At 40.9% G+C, this 20,921-nt stretch overlaps 1 protein-coding gene across 1 annotated transcript in view; it reads left to right on the top strand.

Annotated features, from left to right (window-relative positions):
* MICU1 (mitochondrial calcium uptake 1) overlaps positions 1-20,921 on the top strand; it is a 263,538-nt gene that overhangs the window by 142,379 nt on the left and 100,238 nt on the right. The window contains exons 6-7 of the mRNA XM_069753326.1: positions 534-648; positions 12,552-12,634. Coding sequence (XP_069609427.1) covers positions 534-648; positions 12,552-12,634 — 198 coding nt within the window. The remainder of the gene's footprint in view (positions 1-533; positions 649-12,551; positions 12,635-20,921) is intronic.

The raw sequence follows: 20,921 nt of genomic DNA, 5'->3' as shown, positions 1-20,921 counted from the left end.
ACAGAGGTAACCAAGGGCACAGTTAATGGACTGGACCCTAATGTGATGGTGTTTCTGTTTTGTGTTCATCTACTGGATTCTTCCGTGCTTGTGATGTATAAACATTTCCTGCTCTGGCAGTTGCATGACTTTTCCATTTTACGTTTGCAAGATCCTTTTGATTTTTTTTATAGACCTCCTTTTTTGTATATGAAGTGTGGTTTGTTCTACAAATGTCTATATCTATATGTTTGTTAGTCTTCAAGTAGTCTCTGTCAGAGTTTCAGGATTTAGTTCTTTCTTAGTTTTCAGAGCTTTCTGTGTCTAGTCCTAATTTTTTATTATTGTATAGATGTCCCTATAATGTTACATTACTTTTTTTTACTTATAAAAATGGGAACCTAGCTAGTGTTTATTAGTTCTGGAGTACATCCAATGTTTTATTTTTTTCATAGAAAGCTTTGAAAGCTAAAATGTTACCATTATTCAGTGTAGTACCACGGGACTGGCCTTGCTTTGTGTCCATTTCTAATGCTTGTGTTTTCATTTTATAGAAAATTTCTCAAGAGCGAGAGAAGTTTGCAGATGAGGATAGTATTTTCTACACGTTGGGTGAATGTGGCCTGATCTCATTCTCAGACTATATATTCCTTACCACGGTTTTATCAAGTAAGTATGCCTGGTGAATAAATATGAATAGTATAAGCTCTTGAGTTTTCAAATTGAAAAAAAAAAAAGTTTGAATAATAATGATAAGTGGGAAGTCCGTTAGACTAATATTTTCTTAGGACTCAATGTTGTTCCTAGGTTATTCCACTTTGAAGTGTATGAAACAATTTGACAACTGTGTGTTACGAGTTGGGGGAGTATCTTTGCACACTGTCCAATCATTGCAGACAATGTCAGAAACACCTATTTGGCAAAGGGAATACTAACACCCAACTGTTAATTTATTAATACAGTTCTTGGAGGGGTAATAGATGAGCAACACAACACAGAGCCCCTGATACATCAAAGCAATTTTGCCAAATTTCTGGTGTAACTTGCTTTGAAATTTCACAAAATTTGTGTTCAATTTGAAGTTGCTCAAAAATTTAGCGACTTCTGACCTTTTCACGCCAGTTGCTCCCAGCACCGCCAATATGGGCAGAGCTGGGTCCGGAGGGGCATGCTAAAGAGACATCTCGTCTAATTCTTGAAATAACCCTAATTCAGTCAAGTTTGTGGCGAGGTGCATGGCATTCGTCAGACGCTCCTGATTCATCAATAGGTGTGCGCCTATTAATGAATCAGGAGCATCTGACTCTTTCATGCCCCATCACCAAGATCGGCAAGAAAATCTTTGGGCTTGATGAATTGGCCATTGTTATATGAAGATATGTTCAAGCATGTACTACTGGGTGGTAACCTTTTATGGATTGGCATATTAGGAATTTTTTATCCATGACGAGGAACTTTTATTCTTGTTACAAACAAACAGAGCAACAGACGGAAGGCCTATCGCTGCAACATTCATTGTCTATTGTGCTACTGGAAAGAGCCAAGCGCAGCACTCGGCACCCCCATAGGGAATAAATAAAACAGGTTGAGCTTGCGCACTGCATCGGCAATTTACCATTTAACAGTAGAAAAGGTTTGCCCATTCTACCAATCTGTAAGGATCAACAAGTTCTGTGAATAGGTGATAAAGTGGTTGTCCAGCGACAAAATGTTTTTTTTTTTTCTACACTTTTCTCCTAGAGTTGATTTAAATATGTACATTTTCATGTGCCAAATCTTACTGTTACTTTTTCCAGCTAACATGCAGGTTGTGGTGTATGGATTGTCTATTTCCTGCATGTTTGCCTGATTCATTCGTAGCTAAGGCTCCTTTAACACTAGCGTCGGATTCGGCCTGTCGCATTGCGTCGGGCCGAGATTCCGACGCTAGCGTTTGATGCGCCGCACAACAGGTGCAGCGGATGCATTTCTTCGGCGCATCCGCTGCCCCATTGTGAGGTACGCGGAGGTGGGGGCGGAGTTCCGGCTGCGCATGCGCGGTCGGAAAAAGCAGTCCGTCGGCAGCAAAAAACGTTACATTTAACGTTTTTTGCTCCCGGCGGTCCGCCACAACACGGCGCAATCGTCGCACGACGGCTGCGAAGTGTCAATACGTCGCAATGCATCGGTAATGTTACTCTATGGGGCAAAAACGCATCCTGCAAACAACTTTGCAGGATGCGTTTTTTCCCCTAAACGACGCATTGCGACGTATGGCAAAAAAGCCAGTGTGAAAGTAGCCTTAGAAAGGTTTTGCCATAAATTATGGGCAGAAGCTTTGCTCAGCCCGTGCTTGTCTAATGCTGTGTCTGAGAACTGGAATCCAGATGCGTTTACAGACCGCTAAGGAACATCAAGCTAATGAACTGTATGTAAAAGGGAATGAAAAGCAATCTGCTATTGTCCTCAAGCAGTGACAGCCTACATCCGCTGCCTAATAGCCTGCTACTTATTCTCTCCTGTGATTATTTGTTTTTCTTCAGCATTAAAATATAACAGGTCTGTTCATACTCGGGGTTTACAAGACACCTTGGAGTTCTGTTATTTGCTGCTAAATCAGTGGCTGGTTATAAAATTGACAATATAACCTAATGATAAGGGCCTTGTTGAAAATAAAGACATATTTTTTTTTTTTTAAATATTACAAAAGGTATGCAGACATACATGCAGACATACTGTAGTTATCCCTATGAAGAAACTGCATTTGGGCATACAAATAAGTACTGTATAAAGAATGCAATAGTCATATACTGTATCGGAATGGGGTAACATTGGCTCTGGGGTCATTGTTCATTTACATACTAATATAAAATTTCCCTAATTCATAAATTGGCCTTTGCTTCTATATTATTATAATCCCTTACCGATACATGACATATAGCTATGTCATGTGTTGGCTCCCTGACTTTGATGCGGGCTCAGGAACTGAGCCTGCATCCTTCTCAGCAGATGATGGCTGTGAGTGATGTTCAGCCATCATCTGCCTCTAACAGCTGCCCGTGGACTGCAGCTCCACCCTTGACTGCTGACCTGTTGAATGCCGCTATCATTTAAAAGTACGGTAAATATCCCGAACGGTTAACGGCATAATGAGAATAAAATCTAAACATTGAAAGTAAAAAATATATTGAGACTGTCAAAAATGACAGGTCCCAATCCTTGCTTCCTCCAAACGTATCCATGTTTCAGCGATGGTCAATGGAGCAGATCTGTATCCTTCCAACCGGAGCCGAAGGCTCCATCACAAGATACAATGTATAAGGAAATGGGGGGACACAATAGGTAGAACGTGCTTGTTAGCTATGGTCCAGCCTTTATAATATTAGGGCATTTCAGAGAAGCTGGCAAATCCGCTCATCAGTGGTTTGTTAAATAAGTTGGATAAAATGAAATTGTAACATGACTTTTTAGACACTTTGTAGCGTAGATTTTGGACCATGTGCTCAGGTTGGCCATGAATTTGGTCTCATATTGGTTTTTAGCTGTAGATTGTAATTAGGAACGGTGACATGGCGTACAGAAATACTGCTTCACAGCTCGTATAACGAGGTCTTTGCTTTCTTACATTGCCATTATGTAGTGGAACACTGTGCTGTGGCTGTGAATTATGAAAGTTGTAATAATCATGGTGGAATAATGATTGGCCGCCTGGTGCTTTTTACATCCCGCAGTGCTGAAAGCTGCTTCTCTGAAAGGAATGATGGCATTGTGGGAATAGGCATCCCGGCAGTGACGGAAAGTGGAGAATATACGAGGCGGTGCGGGCTTGTTTCATATGTGCATGCTGTGTGCAATTACCCGTACAATACCGTCACGGGATCCCTTTCGTTTGTAATCCAGTGTGATCATGAGCATTTGTATTCTTAGCTCATATTTCTGGTAAACTCTCCAGGTGACTAAAACATGCTTTCTTGTATTATTATACTGCATGTTTCCGGATCTTGAGCCCTTTATTGTCTTCATTGAAAAATCAGGTGATGTCCCTTCTGACACCATTACTTTGCTTTTTTTTAATCTTTTAACAATGTTTTTTTTTTCTTCTTTTTGTATCTTTGTTGATTTGCATGGTACTTTGCACATGACTGGAGAACAACTCTTGGAACAGGTGATGGATGGGCTTATATCAGTTGAATGATGTCTCTGATGATAGAAAAGTAGAGTTATTTGCTTAGCAATCTACCCTACTATAAAAAGACAAACCCCCAACATGAAGCAAAATGACAAAAAAATCCTATTTTCTGACATCCCATACATCATTATCGAGGCTCCTTGAAGACCTGGGCTGTCATCTGTGATGTGGTATGATCAGACCATGTCCCTGTACAGTCAGACACGGCCATTACACAGTACACAGCAGGGACACATTTATAAGATTATCTCAGCACAGGAACATTTTATTTAAACACATCCAATTGTGGAACTTATTATTATTCAAAGATCTGTTGATTAAAATCAACTTTTGTTAGTGGGGAAAGCCTCTTTAAACTTTTTAAAGAGGACCTATCACCTTTACACATGTTAGCATATATCATAGTAAAGAGGCTGTATGTAAATATAAACATGGAATAATTCACCTTTGAAAGCACAATATCTGTGAATTGAAGAATTATGCAACATTAAATGGTTCTCTGGTGACTTTAAAATTTGGCAGGTTTGGCTGACTCATGTTTTTAACCTTCTCCAAATCTTTTTAAATAACGCTAACACTATCAGAAGGCAGAAGTATATACAGTACCACAGAATAGGGTCACTGTTTGGTTTAATATATATTTACGTCTGCATTTCTCAGACCTGAATATAATGAAATGATTCTAGTATATAAAGAGGAGCTGTGCAGAGAAATAAGAATGTATGTGCTTATGTAAATATGGAAGATCCATCTGACCAGATCAGCATGTCTCATCCCTTTCTGCTTTTGGTACTAAGCAAACCGCTGTGGCCAAATAATTATTTAAAGGGAATCTGTCACCAGGTTTTTGCACCTAATATGAGGGCAGATATCATGATTCTAGTGATGTCCCTTACTGGGCTGCTTACTGTAGTTTTGATAAAATCACAGTTAAATCAGAAGGAGTTTATCACTAGATGACTAATAAATGTGCTGCGCGGTATTTCTGCCTATCCACAGTGTACACAGAGCTGTCAATCAGTGGTTGTGTCAGGGTTATACAGCATTAAGTGAACTGGTACATCTGCAGTAGAGGAAACAGTGATTTTCTTCAAGCTTCAGCAAACATCACAATAAGTCACACACAACTGGGATCAGGGTCTCGGCCCCTACATCTTGCTGGTCTTAGCTGGTTAGCTAAAACGTAGTGACTGAGTCCTATCAGTAATGATTGTGAAGAATTTCCTAATGAATAATTACATTGGAACAGGTCAGCTGAGTTTTCTTTTAGACTTGTCATTGATTTCTGATGTATAAAACTCTGTGCCTCGTTAGTTATTTTTCGCTATTTGATAAAATCCTTTCTGCCACTTTCCTAGCAATACTTGAAAAAAGCATCATAATGATGTGATCAGCTCATTTACTCAGGACCATGAGATCTTTCATATCGTGTCACCTTCTTTAAATCGAGTGTCTCCGTTTTACTGCATAATAATGCTGCGCTCAGCATTTTCCTCCGAGGTGGGCTACGAAATCAATAGCGTGACCTACAAGAGCATTGATTGATTGTAATGTAACAGTGTTTGACTAGAGAAGTCCTGAGATTAAACGCACTGAGAAAATCTCCCATGTTACAGACAATTGAATTTCCATTTTGAAGACTCTTAGATCTCCGTTCGAGATTTCTTAATAAAATACAATTCAATGTGTCTTGGTAATTTCAGTGCCTTGCGAAAGTATTCGGCCCCCTGGAACTTTTCAACCTTTTCCCACATATCTTGCTTCAAACATAAAGATACCAAATGTAAATTTTTGGTGAAGAATCAACAAGTGGAACACAATTGTGAAGTTGAACGAAATTTATTGGTTATTTTAAGTTTTTGTGGAAATTCAAAAACAGAAAAGTGGGGCGTGCAATAATATTCGACCCCTTTCCTTTCAGTGCAGCAAACTCACTCCAGAAGTTCATTGTGGATCTCTGAATGATCCAATGTTGTCCTAAATGCCCAATGATGATAAATATAATCCACCTGTATGTAATCAAGTCTCTGTATAAATGCACCTGCTCTGTGATAGTCTCAGGGTTCTGTTTGAATCACAGAGAGCATCATGAAGACCAAGGAACACAACAGGCAGGTCCGTGATACTGTTGTGGAGAAGTTTAAAGCCGGATTTGGATACAAAATGATTTCCAAAACATTAAACATCCCAAGGAGCACTGTGCAAGTGATCATATTGAAATGGAAGGAGTATCATACCACTGCAAATCTACCAAGACCCGGCCGTCCCTCTAAACTTTCATCTCAAACAAGGAGAAGACTGATCAGCCAAGAGGCCCATGATCACTGGATGAGCTGCAGAGATCTACAGCTGAGTTGGGACAGTCTGTCTGTAGGACAACAATCAGTCGTACACTGCACAAATCTGGCCTTTATGGAAGAGTGGCAAGAAGAAAGCCATTTCTCAAAGATATCCATAATAAGTGTTGTTTAAAGTTTGCAACAAGCCACCTAGGAGACGCACCAAACGTGGAAGAATGTGCTCTGGTCAGATGAAACCAAAATCGAACTTTTTGGCAACAATGCCAAACGATATGTTTGATGTAAAGGCAACACAGCTCATCAGCCTGAACACACCATCCCCACTGTCAAACATGGTGGGGGCAGCATCATGGTTTGGGCCTGCTTTTCTTCAGCAGGGACAGGGAAGATGGTTAAAATTGATGGGAAGATGGATGGAGCCAAATACAGGACCATTCTTGAAGAAAACCTGTTGGATTCTGCAAAAGACCTGAGACTGGGACGGAGACTTGTCTTCCAACAAGACAATGATCCCAAAGATAAAGCAAAATCTACAATGGAATGGTTCACAAATAAACGTATCCAGGTGTTAGAATGGCCAAGTCAAAGTCCAGACCTCAATCCAATCGAGAATCTGTAGAAAGTGCTGAAAATTGCTGTTCACAAACGATCTCCATCAAACCTCACTGAGCTTGAGTTGTTTGCCAAGGAAGAATGGGCAAGAATTTGTCTCTCGATGTACAACACTGATAGAGATATACCCCAAGCGACTTGCAGCTGTAATCGCAGCAAAAGTTGGCGCAACAAAGTATTAAGTTAAAGAGGCCGAATATTATTGCACGCCCGACGTTTCAGTTTTTGAATTTCCACAAAAATTTAAAATAACCAATAAATTTAGTTCAACTTAACAATTGTGTTCCACTTGTTGATTCTTCACCAAAAATGTACATTTGGTATCTTTGTTTGAAGCACGATATGTGGAAAAAGGTTGAAAAGTTCCAGGGTGCTGAATAATTTCGCAAGGTACTGTATATGTTCCATTTGCAGTCAAAGTATAAAATAATCCCATATTTGGTCAAATTGTGTCCTCCTGGCAGCCAGCGGGCTGAAATCTAATGCTACTAAGCGGCAGCAATGTCTGCAGCAATGCAGTCCGCACCTGACCTGCTTAGATCTGCGCTTAGAGAGCGGGATTGTTACAGAAACCAAAAACAGAGATTGACATTGGGACAAGAACAGAGACCATGGGGGCAGATCAGAGTAAGGATTGCAGCCCACAAGGTTCTTCTATGCATTTTATATTTAAAGGGCTTTTCCGGGTTTGAAAAACTCCTGTGCCCCTCTGCCAACCAGCTGCCTTTTTGTTCTTGTTTGAAAAAAACAAACAAACTGCAGTCACGAAACAGGAGTTTCCCAAAACCAGAAAATCCCTTTAAGGTTGAATAATAGATGCGGTATGATTTACTGATATTTATAACATTTATAATAAACTAGATGGTGGCCCGATTCTAACGCATCGGGTATTCTAGAATATGTATGTATGTTCGTCGCGCTTAGCACAGCCGTGTAGTATATAGCACAGCCACGTAGTATATAGCTGTATAGCAGCCACATAGTATATAGCAGCCACATAGTATATAGCACAGCCCATGTAACACAGACAGCCATGTATGTATGCATGTCGTGCTTAGCACAGCCACGTAGTATATAGCACAGCCACATAGTATATAGCACAGCCAATTAGTAGGTAACACAGCTACGTAGTATATAACAGACAGCCTCGTAGTATATACCACAGCCACATGGTATATAGCACAGCCGCATAGTGTATAGCACAGCCACGTCGTATATAGCACAGCCACATAGTATATAGCTATATAGCAGCCACATAGTATATAGCAGCCATATAGTATATAGCACAGCCCACGTAATATATATCACAGGCCACGTAGTGTATAACACAGCCCACGCAGTATATAATACTGCCCACGTAGTATATAGCAGCCAGGCAGTATATAACACAGCCCACATAATATATAACATGCATCGTGTGTTCTAGAATATGTATGTATGTACGCCGCAGTTAGCACAGCCATGTAGTATATAGCACAGCCACGTAGTATATAGCACAGCCACGTAGTATATAGCACAGCCACGTAGTATATACCACAGCCACGTAGTATATAGCAGTCACGTAGTATATAGCACATCCACGTAATATATAGCACAGCCACGTTGTACATAGCAGCCACGTAGTATATAGCAGCCACATAGCAGCAGCTACATAGTATATAGCACAGCCCACGTAACACAGACAGCCAAGTAGTATATAGCAGCCACGTAGTATATAGCACAGCCCACGTATATATAGCACAGCCCACGCAGTATATAACAGGCCACGCAGTATATAAAACAGCCCACGTAGTGTATAGCAGAGGTCCCCAACTCCAGTCCTCAAGGCCCACCAACAGGTCATGTTTTCAGGATTTCCTTTGCATTGCACAGGTGATGCAATTATTACCTGGGCAAGACTAAGGAAATCCTGAAAACATGACATGTTGGTGGGCCTTGAGGACTGGAGTTGGGGACCTCTGGTGTATAGCAGCCAGGCAGTATATAGCACAGCCCACATAATATATAGCACAGCCCACGTAGTATATAACAGCCCACGTAGTATATAACACAGGCCACGCAGTATATTACACTGCCCACGTAGTATATAACAGCCAGGCAGTATATAACACAGCCCACGTAATATATAGCACAGCCCATGTAGTATATAACACAGCCCATGTAGTATATAACACAGCCCATGTAGTATATAACAGCCCACATAGTATATGACACAGCCCACATAGTATATGACACAGCCCACGCAGTATATGACACAGCCCACGCAGTATATGACACAGCCCACGCAGTATATGACACAGCCCACGCAGTATATAACACAGCCCACGCAGTATATAACACAGCCCACGCAGTATATAACAGCCCAAGCAGTATATAACACAGCCCACGCAGTATATAACACAGCCCACGCAGTATATAACACAGCCCACGCAGTATATAACACAGCCCACGCAGTATATAACACAGCCCACGCAGTATATAACACAGCCCACGCAGTATATAACACAGCCCACGCAGTATATAACACAGCCCACGCAGTATATAACACAGCCCACGCAGTATATAACACAGCCCACGCAGTATATAACACAGCCCACGCAGTATATAACACAGCCCACGCAGTATATAACACAGCCCACGCAGTATATAACACAGCCCACGCAGTATATAACACAGCCCACGCAGTATATAACACAGCCCACGCAGTATATAACACAGCCCACGCAGTATATAACACAGCCCACGCAGTATATAACACAGCCCACGCAGTATATAACACAGCCCACGCAGTATATAACACAGCCCACGCAGTATATAACACAGCCCACGCAGTATATAACACAGCCCACGCAGTATATAACACAGCCCACGCAGTATATAACACAGCCCACGCAGTATATAACACAGCCCACGCAGTATATGACACAGCCCACGCAGTATATGACACAGCCCACGCAGTATATGACACAGCCCACGCAGTATATGACACTGCCCACGCAGTATATAACACTGCCCACGCAGTATATAACAGCCCACATAGTATATGACACAGCCCACGCAGTATATGACACTGCCCACGCAGTATATAACACAGCCCACGCAGTATATAGCACAGCCCACGCAGTATATAACACAGCCCACGCAGTATATAACACAGCCCACGCAGTATATAACACAGCCCACGCAGTATATAACACAGCCCACGCAGTATATAACACAGCCCACGCAGTATATAACACAGCCCACGCAGTATATAACACAGCCCACGCAGTATATAGCAGTGTGAGCACCATATCCCTGTTAAACAAAAGAATTAAAATAAACAATAGTTATATACTCACCCTCCGTCGTCCACCGAAGCTGTCCCGACGCACGCGATGCGGCCACCAGCTTCCGTTCCCAGAGATGCTTATTGTAGATTAAAGGGGGAATTACCAGTGTGAGACATGAAATGACTGACGGTCTGCTCTCCTGATCTACATATCTCACACTGGTAATGCCTCTTTTCTTTTAAAATCAGCTCTGGAGGCAGATTCTTAAGGAGATCTATGTCCAGACCATAGATCTTAACAGATCATTTACATATAAGAAAACCAGAGATTTCTCAGGAATCGTGCACCAGATTGTAGAAATTAAGCTATCATTTTATTCATCTTTCTGTTCTGCTTAGGAGGAGGTCTTACACTAAATTTAGAGAGAAAGCTGTATTCACTGTATGTCAGAGCCTCCATTTCACATTGTCACATTTGATAGAAGAAATCGTTCTGAAGTCCCCGGACTCTGATCTGTAGCTGTGCCTGTACTTCATGCAAAGGTTACACATTTGAAGACCTATATGTATTCCCTTGGTATAGATAAACCTTTTGACAACAGGCAATAGTTTATTGTGGATTCTACAACTAACGAAAAAGGCCGACACCACAGATATTAGCATTCACACTTGGGCAGGAGTCTCCATTAAAATGACAGCCTTCTGGACGGAAACAAAATGGACCCCATTTGAGTAAGAGTATGTGCACATGTTAAGTGTTTGGTGCAGAAGTTTCTGCATCTCTTGGCAGGAAAAACGCGGATTAAAATATGTGCTTTTTGTCTTGTTTTTTTACATATATGTTTGGGTTTTTTTTAAATATTTTTCCCCAATTATTAACATGGCTGAAATCTGCAGCAAAAGTACTAAAAGAATTGACGTGCTGCAGATTTACGGTAAATCTGCAAGTCACAAATAAGCAACATGTGCATGACACTTCAGGAATCTCATTCTCTTTGCTGGCATCAGAAAAGCCTTCAGGTTTTGTGACAACTTCTCAGAAAAGAAACCCGCAACAAAAAAGCAACGGGCGCTCATAGCCTACATGGATACAGTCTGCCGTTGTTGGGATTCCTTATGTGATAGCTGTGTTTTTTTGGGGGGTTACATTTTTCTGTTCCTATAATGAAACAGAAAAATGGAATGGTAACTCTACTGGTGTCCTAGGATAATGTGTTCTATACCAATATGGGCAATTTAATGTTCCTAATGGGCCACATGAGAGACCATGAGAGGGTCCGAACCAACAGACCATGAGAAGGTCCGAATAAAATTCTATTTATTATTATTGTTATTATTGCTGTTATTATTTTTATTACTATTATTTTACCTCTTAATCTTGAGCAGAGTTTAGTTTGTTGACTAGCTGATACTGTTAATACTATATCTTACAATAGGACATAAAGTAACATATTTTTATCTGGCTGGTAAGGGACCATTGACATTGGCCCCCCCCCCCAGCCTAAAAATCGCAGACGGCAGCCGCCCTGAGAAGGCACATCTATTAAATGCGCCCATTCTGGCACTTTGCCCGACTCTTCCCACTTGCCGTGTAGCAGTGGCAATTGGGGTTCATATCTGTGGGGGTGATGTCAGGTGACATCAAGCCCACGGCGTAGTAATGGAGAGGTGTCTAAGACACGTATCCATTACTGATCCTATAGTTATGTTGTAAATAGAGACACAACCAGAATAAAGTCCTTTATTTGAAATAAAAACAAAACACATCCTTTTTTATTTAAAAATAATAAGCACAGTTATACTCCCCTAATGCCCATTGAAGCCCTCGTCTCCTGTAATAAAGCAAAAATAAAATACAACCATATTCTTCACCTCTCCTTTGTTCTGTCCCACGCCGTAATCCATGTCTGGAGATAAATAGTTTTCAACCCGGACGGTGTCTAGATGTGACCGTCCAAGATGCAACAATACAAAAGTGACCTCAAACTCACAGATATGAACCCCACTTGCTACTGCCACAGGGCAAGTGGGAAGAGTCGGGCAAAGCACGAGAATTAACCCCATATCTGCAGATTAATAGCATTTTTTTCTGGTTACAGGTTCCCTTTAAGTGTGTTTTATGCCCTACTGTTTCCACCATATTATATGGAATCCTACACCCTCTTCAGTTAACTCCTTTTCATTATCAGCTGTAAGCTAACATTTCTTTTTTAACCCTTAGCTCCTCAAAGAAACTTTGAAATTGCTTTTAAAATGTTTGATCTGAATGGAGATGGAGAAGTCGACATGGAAGAGTTTGAGCAGGTGAGTCAGTGTTTCTTCCATGTTTAACAAACTATTTTAGCTGTATTGTCCATTTTTTTTGACCATACATTATTACCATGTATCCTTTTCCAGAACATGCAGTTAATTTAATGAAAGTGCTCTATAATATGCCAGTAGTATGACTTTATTTAACGTAATCACCGAAATTTTAGCAACCGACATAGGAGTGCCCAAAAAAATCTTTTATTTTTAAAATAGCTTATGTTACCACCTTGATAATAAATAAAACCATTAGCTTGTCTTGTTTAGTTCACTCTGGTTTTAATGTTTTAACCACATCCAACACACAGGAACTTCTGACAGGTACTCATGTTTCACTCGAGGTTTCATATTCGATGAAAAGAACAATCTATTCAATTTTTCTGCTGCCATGATAAACCATCATCGTTTAAATGGAAGATGGCATCTTGTCATGTAATGGGTCGTTTGTTGTAGTGGATGTGATGGTTAGGGTTATTTTTTGAGTTGTATTAAAGGATCAATCAGTGATTCTTGTTCAGCTTCATACAGATTCAGTTAACCCCTTCCTGACTGGGCTATTTTTTTTCTCCTCTTTTTATCGTTTTGGCGCTTTAATTTTTTTCCTTCCCCTCTTCCAAGAGCCTAACTTTTTTTCCATCCACATAGCCGTATAAGAAATTGTTTTTTTTGTTTTTGTTTTTTTTTGCGGAACAAGTTATAATTTTGATTGGCACTGTTAATATTATCAAGTGATGCACTGAAAAGTAAAACAAATAGAATTCCAAGTGTGTTGAAATTGCAAAAAAAGTGCTATTCCAATATTTATTTATTTTTTTGGGGGGGTTCTATTTACCATGTTCACTTTATGGTACAACTGACTTGGCAATATGATTCTCCAGGTCAATACGATTACGCAGACACCAAACATGTATAGATTTTTTATTAAGTGGTGAAAAAAACCCTGGAAATTTGTAAATGTAAATACAGAAATTTGCGTATGATGCCGTTTTCAAAAACACGAAAGGTTTTTCATTTTTGGGATATGGAGCGGTCAGGGATTATTTTTTTGTGCCCTAGATTAACATTTATATGTTTTTGGTATATGAAGTCTTTTTCCATGTAGTTTGTATTATTATTGTTATTACTACTGTTGTTATTTTTAGAGCACCTTTGATTCCATGGTTCTGTACATAAGAAGTTGTTGCATACAAAATACGAATCTAAATAGCGGTGAACAAGCTACCAATGACAGACTGTTGCAGAAAGGAGAGGACCCTTTTTTCCAGGCTCACATTCTACAGGATAATGAGGAAGCAGGCAATAGGGTAGGGGGTTGCAGCAGCTCTGGTGGTGGTGAAGTGGCAGTGTGGTCATTGCAGGTTGTAAGCTTTCTTGAAGAGATGGGTTTTTCAAGTTCCGTCTGAAGATTGAGTGTAAACACGTGATGGTGTCTCCGCGGCTTTTCTACATGCATGAAGATTGAGTGTGGCGGATAATCGGATGTGTTGCGGCACAGAATTCCAGGATGGGGTACAACCAGGAGAAGCCTTAGAGACGATTGCGTATGGAACGTATGAGTGTGGAGGAGAGAAGGAGGTCATGGGAGAACCGGAGCTTGCGTGTTTGAAGTTCTAGTGAGATCTGTTCAGAAATAAGTGAAGGAGACAGATAATGGACGACTTTGTTACAGTTAGGTGGGAGTTTATGAATAGTTATTAATCTCAGTATTGCTAGCATTTCTTGCACTTTATTGCTTCATGCCCTAGGCTACTGTGTTTTAACCCTCACAGTATTTCTGTTGTATCTCAAGGCTTATATAGTGTCCCTTTATTGAAGCCTTCCCTGACATTTTACATATATACTTTTTATGTAAAGTTTTAATAACTGGTGCATGAATCTCTCGTGTCTGGGGATTACACACCCATTTTCCCCAGTCTGAAAGTATTATATATTTAGTGAAATGTTGTCCATTTAATTAGAATTTTTAGGACTACCATGTATAATAAGTAAACATTATAACATTGTATTTTACTCTTCACTTTTATTGAGGTGAGCAAAATGCCATAATAAAAAAAAGTTTAGCCCAATTGCGTAGTTAATGGGCACCTTATCTGTATTCTAAGAGCATTTGTTGATCAGTGGGGGAGCATTCCTCTGATGGAGTCTCTACTGTACGTATTGATTGCACCGATTACCATTATTGATCCAGCCAGTGTGTTGCACATATTAATGTTGGCTGCCCCACATGATAAATGTGCCTGGTCATGACTGATGAAACGGTGACTCTGCATCTTGTTTTCTTGAGTATTAACTTGTAGCCAATTCTCAGGTCAGAAGATTGTGTTTGACTAGGAAAACGTCCCAATCAGTAGAGTAAATTAAATATTACTGGTTACTTAGACGGCAACCATTATTATAACATTTTTCAAACATGTTGCGGTCACTAAGGTGGAGGTAAGATCCGTGCGTTCCAACTGTCCTGGTTTCTACTGATTAGACGCTTGATTGATCAGAATAATAATGTACTCTTCTGGACTGGTCCCCTACACATTTGAAGCAAAAGCTAACTTCAGTTTTTTATCCTCTTAATGGGGCTGTCCTGTATAAACCGCCAAGTCTGCAGTCACTCTGTGTGACTCCAGACTTATGACTTCTCCCAGCGCACGCGCTGTGCACTGCTGTAATTCGCTGATTTCTGAGCTGGAACTGGCGGGTATGTATGAGTTATGCATGTTCCCGACAAAATTCTTTGTTGTGGGCTTTGCTCCATTTCTATAGAGCGAGGCCGCATCCACTAGGATTTATAAATCTGCAGTTAAACTCCGTGGCTGCAGACTTATTGATTTTTAGACCAGACACCCCCTTAAATATATTTGTCATCATATTATATAGCACTGCGTACTTGTAATTGCTTATTTTGCCTTTCTACACAGCTAATTGTTCTCTTTTCTATGCTCCGTGTAGAAACAGGAAATCTCTTGTCCCTGCAGAAGTCATTCTTTCCTCAACTCTTGAGCCAGATGTTCCACTCCTTCCCTTGCTATTGCCTTTTACAGTGATGCCTCGCGCAGGAATGAGACTTCCTGTTTCTACATAGAGCTTAAAAGGATTGAGCCAATCAGTTATTAATCATGTGATATCATAAACTTAATGGCAAAGAGAAGAATTAACTGCGTAGTAGGGCAAAATGAGCAATTGTAAGTACACAGTGCTATATAATATGATGATTGCAATATATTAAGAGGAGGAAAATGTTGATGGACATGCTTCATTAGCTTTCATTGCATGGGTATTCTCAAAAGTTTCTGTAATTTATAAAAAGTTTAGGCAGCTTTAAATGGAGGAAATAAAAGTTAGGGCATTTTGGACATCCTGTTCTTGCAGAATCAGTGGATAAAAATGCAATAAATATTTTTTTCATTGTATTTTTATATTCTCTTTTTAAGTCTTCCATTTCTTTTATGGGTGAGATAAGAATCCTTTAGTCATAGTAAAACACGTTGTACAGGTTTTTTTAATGTGAACTTTTATCTTTTTCATTGATATAGTACACCTAGAATATTTTAGTAAATCTATAACAAAACATGACATTTTGTTAAAGGATGCTGTTATGGCCCATCACTTACAGGTTTTATGAGTCACATTAGCTTGCTGAACATTTTGCACTTTAAAGGGAAAGTGTTTGAGTTGCTGGCATGCTTCAAAATATCATTTTCCCAATTCAAGCCAACTCTTAAAATCGTATTAGGTCTGTCTGTGCCCCTTCAGTTCATGTGCTGCTTTAATTAATAACCCTATAATCTTTGAAGATGATCTAAACAATGTCTTCTTATTCTTCAGACTCCTCTGGAATCTTCCGATAGATAATATAATGATTTCAGTAAGGCCATGTTCACACGTTCAGTATTTGGTCAGTATTTCACATCAGAGTATTTGTCATCCAGAACCAGGAGTGGGTGATAAATACAGAAGTGGTGCATATGTTTCTATTATACTTTTCCTCTGATGTAAAATACTGACCAAATACTGAAGGTGTGAACGTGGGCTGAAAGTATTACATCATTGGAAGGGTGTATTAATGTGAACAGGCTGAGGAGCTGAACCCTCTCCACACAGTGTAGGTGCCTGCTGTCTTATACAGCCACCACCTACCTCTAACAGCAGCAATCAGAGATGGCTCCAAATGCTCCTATTTAACCATATAAATGTAGCAGCCAATCTCTGACAGCAGCAGTTTAACTCCTTTTATGAAGTCCTAATTTTCATCATACCAACACTTGAATAAAAGGCAACTGTAGTACCGTATATACTCGAGTATAAGCCTCCCCCCCCTCCCCCCCCCCCCCTAATTTTGCCACAAAAAACTGGGAAAACTTAACCACTCGAGTTTAAGCCTAGGGTGGGAAATGTCAAAAGTAAAAATAGATACCAATAAACGTAAAATTAATTGAGACATCAGTAGGTTAAGTGTTTTTGAATATCCATATTGAATCAGGAGCCCCATATAATGATCCATAAAGTTTATGATGGGCCCCATAAGATGCTCCATATTAAAATATGCCCCATATAATCCTGCATAAAGGTTAATAATGGCCCCATAAGATGCTCCATAGACACATTTGCCCAATATAATGCTGCACAAATGTTGATTATGGCCCTATAAGATGCTCTATAAAGATATTTGCCCCATATAGTGCTGCACAAACGTTGATTATGGCCCCATACAGACACTTGCCCCATATAGTGCTGAGCAAACGTTGATTATGGCCCTATAAAGACACTTGCCCCATATAGTGCTGCACAAACGTTATGGCCCCATAAGATGCTCCATACAGACACTTGCCCCATTATAGTGCTGCACAAACGTTATGGCCCCATAAGATGCTCCATACAGACACTTGCCCCATATAGTGCTGCACAAACGTTATGGCCCCATAAGATGCTCTATACAGACACTTGCCCCATATAGTGCTGCTCATATGTTCTGGCCCCATAAGATACTCCATACAGACACTTGCCCCATATAGTGCTGCACAAACGTTATGGCCCCAGAAAATGCTCCATACAGACACTTGTCCCATTTGCTGTTGCTGCGATAAAAAAAAAAAAATCACATACTCCCCTCTCCGTCGCTCAGGCCCCCGGCACTTTCAATATTCACCTGCTCCTCGTTCCGGCGCCTCCCAATCTTCACTGACATTCAGGCAGAGGGCGCGCACTAACCACGTCACCGCGCCCTCTGACCTGAGCGTCACTGCTGAAGACAGAGCGGCGGCTGGAACGAGGATCAGGTGAATATCGTGCAGCACTCCCCTCCCCGTTTTACTCACCTGCTCCTGGTGCGGTGCAGTCCCTGCTTCCCGGCGCTGCTGCTTCTTCCTCTACTGAGCGGTCACCGTTACCGCTCATTACAGTAATGAATATGCGGCTCCACCCTTATGGGAGGTGGAGCCGCATATTCATTACTGTAATGAGCGGTACCATGTGACCGCTTAGTACAGGAAGAAGTTGCCGGCGCCGGGGAAAAGACGTGCAGGGACCGCGCCAGGAGCAGGTGAGTATAATTAGACAGCCCCCGCTCCCCCTCCCCTGCTGACCTCTGGGTATGACTCGAGTATAAGCCGAGAGGGGGACTTTCAGCCCAAAAAATTGGCTGAAAATCTCAGCTTATACTCGAGTATATACGGTAATTCATTTTTGAGCTCCTTGTCACTTTTCTTGAATCTGCAATGCTCGAATAAGGGGTTGAAGATTGTGTCCCAATAAATTTGCCACATACAAATTAAAATTGTAAGTAGTAACATGTTTAAAGTACCACTTCAGCATATTGTTTTTATTGCCGCACTGAAATGGTGCTACTAATTTTGAGTTCCTCGCCTCTAGTATTGTACTTAACATACGCTGTTGTCTGCGCTGTTCCGGTCGGTCTTCAACAGTTTGTGACCTTCTGTATCAGTCCAGTGTTTGTTGGGTAATCCGGACATCAGAACTCATTATAAGTCTATGAGAGCCAGAACAAGCTAGTTGTAGACTTACATTGCAAACTTGTGACCGTTACCTCTTACCTCTGGTCAGTCAAAGGTTGCTCTAACAAAATGACGGCGCAGGACCAGAGTGGTGGCTGGTAAGTATAGTAATGGGGACAGTGAACGTAGATTAATTAGACCACTCGAGTGCTGAAATAATAGTGATAAAAAAATGTTGGCGTGATTCTTTTAAATAAATCCTTAATATGTAGGTACAAAACCTGGTACTTTAGCATAGTTCCCCTATTTCCTAGACCACTCTTCATGCTGTAAAATGGTGATAGCTTTTCAGACAAGTTTCCGCACACTAATATTTGGTTGCATGATTGTTGCCTCGTCCATTGAATAGTAAAACTACACTATGCACACTGTGGAATACATTTACAAAGTTAGTCACCAAAATTCTGGCACAATTTGAGACAAAACATGGCCTTGAGTGACTCTTAGGCCATGTTCACACAATGCGTTTTTTACTGCGGAACCGCCGCGATTTTGCCGCTGCGGGTCCGCAGCTGTTTTCCATGCAGGGTACAGTACAATGTTACCCTATGGAAAACAGGAACCGCTGTGCCCACATTGCGGAAATTCACAAAAAAAGCCGCGCTGAATTGCTGCGGTAAAAAAGAAGGACCATGTCACTTTGTGCGGAACTGCAGCGGTTCTGCACCCATAGACCTCCATTGTGAGGTCAAACCCGCAGAAAAACCCGCAGACGAAAAAAAAATCTGCGGGTTTTCTGCGGTTTGTGGTGCAGAAACCGCTGTAGCAGGAAGTGCGTGGGCGGAGTGTGGCTGTCCCCCCGTGCTCCAATCCCACCCCCCGTGCTCCGTGTAACCTCACAGTGATCAAAATAAAAAAAAAGTAAATGACCCCCCCTCCTTTATCACCCCCATAAGTAGTAACAATAATAAAATAAAGAATTTTTTTTTTGTCCCCCACTACAGCTAGAACTAGGGGTGGGGTTAGGGGTAGGGTTAGGGCTAGGGTATTTTCAGCCATTTTAACCCTTACTTCCTAGCAAAAAAAACTTCCTAGCAAACACACAGACAATCTGCAGAGAAAACTGCATAAAAAACGCACTAAAAACCGCACCAAAAACGCACCAAAAAAACGCACCTGCGTTTTCTGCCAAGAGCTGCGGTTTTTAGTGCAGAAAAAACAGCAGGGAAATCAGGAACGTGTGAACATAGCCTTAGGCTGGTTTCACATTTGCGTTTTTTGCCGCTGCGTTTAAACGCATATTAACGCATGTGTTTTTTTCCCCTATATTTAACATTAAAAACACATGCGTTTTTTTTTGTACGCATTTGGCCGCGTTTGACGACTCATGCGTCGTTTCTATGCTTGCGTTTTTTTGCGGAAATGCAACATGTAGTAATTTCTAGAGGCGTTTTGTTGCCACAAAAAAACCGCATGCTTTTTTTGCGGCAAAAAAAGTATTGCTGTCTATGTAAAGGCATGCGTTTTTAAGCACATGCGTTTGGTTGCATTTTTAAACGCATGCGTTTCAATAGAAAAAAACAAGTCTACACACTGATAAGCCACCCCCCACCATCAAGGTGATAAAGGGATCCAAACCCTAACCCTAACCCTAGGGATCCAAACCCTAGCCCTACCCCTATCCCTAACCCTAGGGATCCAAACCCTAACCCTACCCCTAACCCTAGGGATCCAAACCCTAACCCTAGCCCTTGCCATTTCTATTTATAGTGGGTTTTCTACTTGATTTTTATGATTGGCAGCTGTCTGTCACACACTAAAGACGCTTTTTATTCCAAAAAATATTTTTTGCGTTACCACATTTTGAGAGCTACAGTTTTTCCATATTTTGGTCCACAGAGTCATGTCGCACGCCCTCTGTAGTTGGCGGTGTCTGGATCTTGATTTTTCTCTTGTGAAATTTCTCATCATGCGTATCAAAAACGCAAACGCAGGAAAAAACGCATGTAAACGCGTAAAAACGCGGCTTTTTTTACCGCATACGAAAACGCATGTGTCTAAAAAACGCAGAGTTTGCACGCGTTTACATGCGTTTTTTTCACCATCTGCGGATGCGTTTTAAACGCTGCGTTTTTAAACGCAAATATGAAACTAGCCTTAGACACTCTGCGTCTTGCCTGACAAGTATGTGTGGTTCCATTGGAAAGGTGTATTGTTTGGCAGATAGAGGCATTACATAAAAGGGGTTCTCCAAGAATTTGATAAAATGGGCCCCCATCACATATTTCACATTTCATAGCTGGTTGCAGTTTAAATGCACACTGCTCGAGGCATGTATC

This window comes from Ranitomeya imitator, chromosome 2 (genome assembly GCF_032444005.1).
Source record: "Ranitomeya imitator isolate aRanImi1 chromosome 2, aRanImi1.pri, whole genome shotgun sequence".
Lineage (NCBI taxonomy): Eukaryota > Metazoa > Chordata > Amphibia > Anura > Dendrobatidae > Ranitomeya > Ranitomeya imitator.
This window is presented reverse-complemented; position numbering and strand designations above follow the sequence as displayed.